Below are 4781 nucleotides of genomic sequence, written 5' to 3'. Positions count from 1 at the left end.
CCTAATTTAAGTTTTTTTAAATTATACAAGTACTAAATTTTTCTTATGCAAAAGGTTGTATAAACTAATAGTATTAGTTACTAAAAACTTCCAAGGTTCATTATTACACTATAGGTATAAGCAAAATAGGCCAAAATACCCATGCACGAAAAATACCACTTTTAGTACATTTATAAAAAATGCGGCAACCATAACTGAGCGCGACGCACTAATACCATGACAAAATGAGACTGTGTTGGTGTGCCCAGCTATGGTGTAGATAGTAATTTTCATTTTGTCCAAAAAAGGTTGTACGACATATTTTATTCAATCAGTTTTAACAATCAGTCATTTATGTAAACCGTTTGATGTGAAATTATACAATAGATTTCATTTTACGCTATACTTTTTGAAAATATTTGCTTTAATAATTATTGGTCTCCCAAAAGCAACTATGCATGCCTAGAATGTCAGTGTACGATTAATTTCAGCCTTGGATAAAGGTCTGATTATGCATACTGACAATAAAAATGTAACTTAAGAAAATGTGAATCAAAATCTAAACTAAAGTTGTAAAACGTTCTGCTAATTTTTGGGTAATGGAATACATACAAAGAACATACGAAATTACAGTTTGAAGGTTATGCGAAATATGCATAATCAGACCATAACTCATCCCGTGGAAGGCAGACGCAAAATTGACCCAAGGTTTATTACTAATTATCAGCGTTGGCACACTATGTTTGCTACGATCGTAGAAATCGGCTGCGATTTTTCAGAAACTTTCTGCCTTATCCTGAGTTTCACCCGAAAATTTGTGTTCCGCCCACAGTAAATACATGGAAATGAAAAGTGAACCGGTTCGGGGAAAATGAAACTCGTGATACGGCTGTTTAAAATTTGCTACCCCACTACGCCTAATACTATTTTTACTATGCTATTTTATTTCATAAAACTTTAGGGCAGCAACGATTCATTATTTTTTGAAAAATTTGGTATACAGGTCATGGCTTTAATATATAAACGGGTACTCTTACAGCAAATTATACAAAGCGCATATTTTCACATAAACGAAGAGACACAATTCAAGTGTCAGCTTTAACCGGATATTGTTAACAAGCAGAAAGATTTGATGTACGAGAAGAATACGAAGTTGGGCAAAGAGGTAACAATGACCACGTATTGATGTAGAATTTCTCTCCTTTTTCCACGATAGATTCGTTTCCAGATTTGTTGCAAGCTATGCACATATAACAGATGTTAGCATAAACCTCAAATGCGGCTTAACAGAGAGGCAAAGGGTTAATTTTGCCGTAATGTAATTTTTCGTAGATATCAAATCATCGATCAAAGATACTAAATTTTCATTTTTTATCGACAAAAACACTACGGTAAGCTGCAAAAAGTGTTTAATTTGCACCGAAAAAGATACACATATAATGCAATACTTACAAAGTTTTTAACTAAAAGATTAAATATGAAAACTTATAAATTTAAAATATTAATCTATTTGTATCTTTCACTACGGGTTCCATCTATTTTTTACTTCGAATATTTTGTGCCTCTGCTACGTAATCGTTTTCGTAACGTACCAACTCTGCATGTTTAGATCATGGTTGCCACACCCCGTACTAATTAAGCAAAAGTGGTACATTTTTTCATCGATTGTACCTTGGCACCCTATAATTTTTGTTGTTTGGCAGGTATTTCCTCATTTCACAGAATTCTTCAGAGTAGCGACACCGTTTATTTTGTTGGAAAAAACAATCGAGTTCGTATTAAAAATAAAATGGATATTTGTTGTTAGTAAATTAAAATAATAAATATGGTAAAGTTGAACAGTTTTTGACCAAAATAAAAATTAATATGGTACTTTTTCCGTTAAAATTATGGTAGTCTTAAATCGGAAAAGTGGCAACCGCCAGTTTATATTCCATTGGAAATTTCCAGCTTTGATAAGACAGCCAGACAGCTAGTAAACAATGATAAAACTAAAGTAGGCAATTGTAATTTCCGACCTAATGGTAAAATTTCTTGATGCACGTCGTTCATTGCACCAAAGCTGCGCTGTGAGTAAAGATTAAAATTTTCATTCAGTAAATAAATTATTATCATTACGTTGACATACATATGTATGTTCAATATTCTTTGCAGCCATAATCTTATTTCGAACACAATGACTACGCCAATGCTGCTCGTACACGGTGGAGCTGGTGACATAAGTGACGCGCGAGTGCCTGGCAAGACAAAAGGTATGAAACTGGCTTTGAAAGCAGGTTTGCCGCTGCTGATGCCTTCGCCTGAATGTGGTGGTATTGAAGCAGGTTCTGCTCTGGATGCCGTCGAAGCGGCTGTACGCGCTATGGAGGAGGATGAAAACTTCAATGCGGGTTATGGAGCATGCCTGAATAGTGATGGCAACGTTGAAGTGGAAGCAAGCATAATGGAAGGATCGCGGTTGCAAGCTGGCTGTGTAACTTTGTTGCACGACATCAAATATCCTATTTCAGTGGCACGTTGTGTAATGGAGAGAACAAATCACACATTTTTAGGTGGTGAAAGCGCACAGAAATTTGCTTTAGCAAATGGAGCTGAGCAATTGCCAGCGGGATCATTAGTAACACAAAGTGCACGTGATGCATTAAAGCAATTTAAGCAACAACAATCTGAGGGTAAAGATACCACATATGCGCCAACAGAATTGGATAAAACAATTAAAGAGCGACCAGGTGAACCTGGTACCGTTGGTGCTGTGGCTATAGATGCAAAAGGCAATATAGCAGTGGCCACTTCTACAGGCGGCATAACTGGCAAAGTGGCAGGGCGTATTGGTGACACACCATTGCTTGGTTGTGGCACTTATGCAGATAATAAGTGGGGCGGTGTTTCTACCACTGGTCATGGCGAGACAATTATGCGTTTCAATTTGGCACAAAAGATTATAGCAAACATTAGATACTGCAATATGTCGGCTCAGGAGGCGACCGAAGTTGCGTGCAAGGAGATGACTGAACGCTTAGGAGGTACCGGTGGCGCTATAACTATTGGACCTACGGGTGATATAGGCGTGGCTTGGACTTCAAAGCGCATGGGTTGGGGTTATGTGCGTAATAATGAATATATTTATGGTATTGACCACGGAAAGGTGCTTAAAGAACCATTTTAAAATATGCGTAACATATATTTTTGTGTATTCATTCGTTACCTTAATTCACAAAGGCCCTAACTAAAATTTATTTTATTTTACAGGAGAAGCAAAAAACATTACAAAAGAAGTATCCAAAGCAGGTTGGGCTTTTAGAATATATTAGGCTTTTAGTGTGTAATCTACCGACTTTTGTACAAAGATGAATTTTGTAAGAAAATGAGTTAGGGCCTTTCCATTAGTGCTGCAAAAACATCGATATTTAAAACTATAGATTTTTCGATGTTTTTGTCAATAAAATATCGATAGTATGGATACTATCGTGTTTTCTTGGGTATTATAACTTCTTGTTTAAACTTGAAATCCTGATTAATTAACAAACAATTTTTTAACAAATTACATTTACTATTTTCAAATTATCCATTAGTTTAAAATTTAATTAGACTTATATTTAAGGTCACATTGAACATTGCAAGTTATTAATTAATTAAATTAAATTAAATAAATATTTGCTCTTTATGGCAATAATCTGGGGTACACTTCAAGTTTGTAGTTTTAATTTTCCCAATTAGAGATCGAATGGCACTGACAAAATCATTTTAATGAGTAATAAATTCCCTAAACACTTATTGGTACGCTTTTGTGCTAAAATTCAGCTAAACTGTAAAAGAATATAAGTTTATTACGCTTTGATTGTTCTAATGATGGCATATCTTCTAAAAACATCGATGGTAAACCAAACATCGATGTTTTCAAAAAAAAAAAATATTAAAACATCGATACTATCGATAGTGCTCCAATGTTTTTGCAGCTCTACTTTCCATATTAAGGTAACGATATGTATGTATAAAAAAAAGACTATTTAAATGCAAGAATGTCCATTTTTTAGATTGAGCATAAATATCGTCGTTTAAAGTACGACACCGCGTATCGTCATTCTGCAAAACTGTGTGCCATTTGCTGTCGAAAATTGGATTTGCTCACACAAACTCTTGGCTCAATCCGTATCCATTCGTCCTGAAATATACTAGCCAGAAATGCGATTGTTTTTACAAAAGAGAGAACAATTTTAAAGCATGAGTGTTTTTACTCTCTTGAAAATAATTTATGCGACCTCACATACGCGGTTTTGCATTTTATTGATACGCGGTTTTGTACTTTAAACGACGATATATCAAAGAAATATCAAGCTTGGTGCCTTAATGCTGTTGGCCAAGGCCTTGCCTTATTCAAGAAAAGTTAAATAGGTTTTAAAAGCTTTGTAAAGCGCGATACTCATACAAATTGCCTGTTTAGTCACCAGTATTAAAAATTTCAAATTTATTTTCTTTCTTTAATGAATTTAAGCATTAGAGGAAATCACATTTAAAAAGCATATTAAGCATACCTGCAATTTTTGAGAACAGCAAATTTAAAAGTATGTACCTATGTATATTGACCAATTTTCTAATTAAAAATTTTACAATGAGAAAACACATCAGTATGGCGTGTCTGCATGAAAATGAATATTTTTCACTGCCGCCGAAAAGTAGGCAATGCATTTAGTACTGCATGAGTTTGTAAGCAGAGGAATTTAAAATTAAATATGTATGTATGAATTAGGGCATTCAATCCCGAAGCACTTGAACAATGCCGGGATTTCGGGTTGCTCAAATTT

The 4781-nt window shown here is 34.7% G+C and overlaps 1 protein-coding gene across 2 annotated transcripts; it reads left to right on the top strand.

Moving 5' to 3' along the window:
• The first annotated feature begins 1983 nt into the window (after positions 1-1983).
• LOC108372956 (probable isoaspartyl peptidase/L-asparaginase GA20639) lies at positions 1984-4080 on the top strand. Of its 2 annotated transcripts, none has more exons than XM_017628785.1 (2): positions 1984-2048; positions 2134-4080. In XM_017628785.1, exons 1-2 carry the CDS (start codon positions 2017-2019, stop codon positions 3143-3145), a joined length of 1044 nt encoding a protein of 347 aa, XP_017484274.1. In that variant the 5' UTR covers positions 1984-2016; the 3' UTR covers positions 3146-4080. The 2 variants fall into 2 exon arrangements, with proteins under 2 accessions (XP_017484274.1, XP_017484275.1); XM_017628786.1 differs by having other exon boundaries at positions 2026-2075.
• Positions 4081-4781: the final 701 nt, after the last annotated feature.

The sequence above is a fragment of the Rhagoletis zephyria genome, unplaced genomic scaffold (assembly GCF_001687245.7).
Source record: "Rhagoletis zephyria isolate East Lansing unplaced genomic scaffold, Rhagoletis_zephyria_1.1 Rzeph_scaffold_06200, whole genome shotgun sequence".
Classification (NCBI taxonomy): domain Eukaryota; kingdom Metazoa; phylum Arthropoda; class Insecta; order Diptera; family Tephritidae; genus Rhagoletis; species Rhagoletis zephyria.
Note: the sequence above shows the minus strand (reverse complement) of the source record. Positions and strands in the feature narration are given on the sequence as shown.

Excerpts from the sequence above, each read along its gene's own strand:
- LOC108372956 (XM_017628785.1), top strand. The coding sequence starts at position 2,017 with ATGCACGTCGTTCATTGCACCAAAGCTGCGCT. Across the intron at positions 2,049-2,133 it reads CATTGCACCAAAGCTGCGCT|CCATAATCTTATTTCGAACA; the intron begins GTGAGTAAAGAT and ends TATTCTTTGCAG.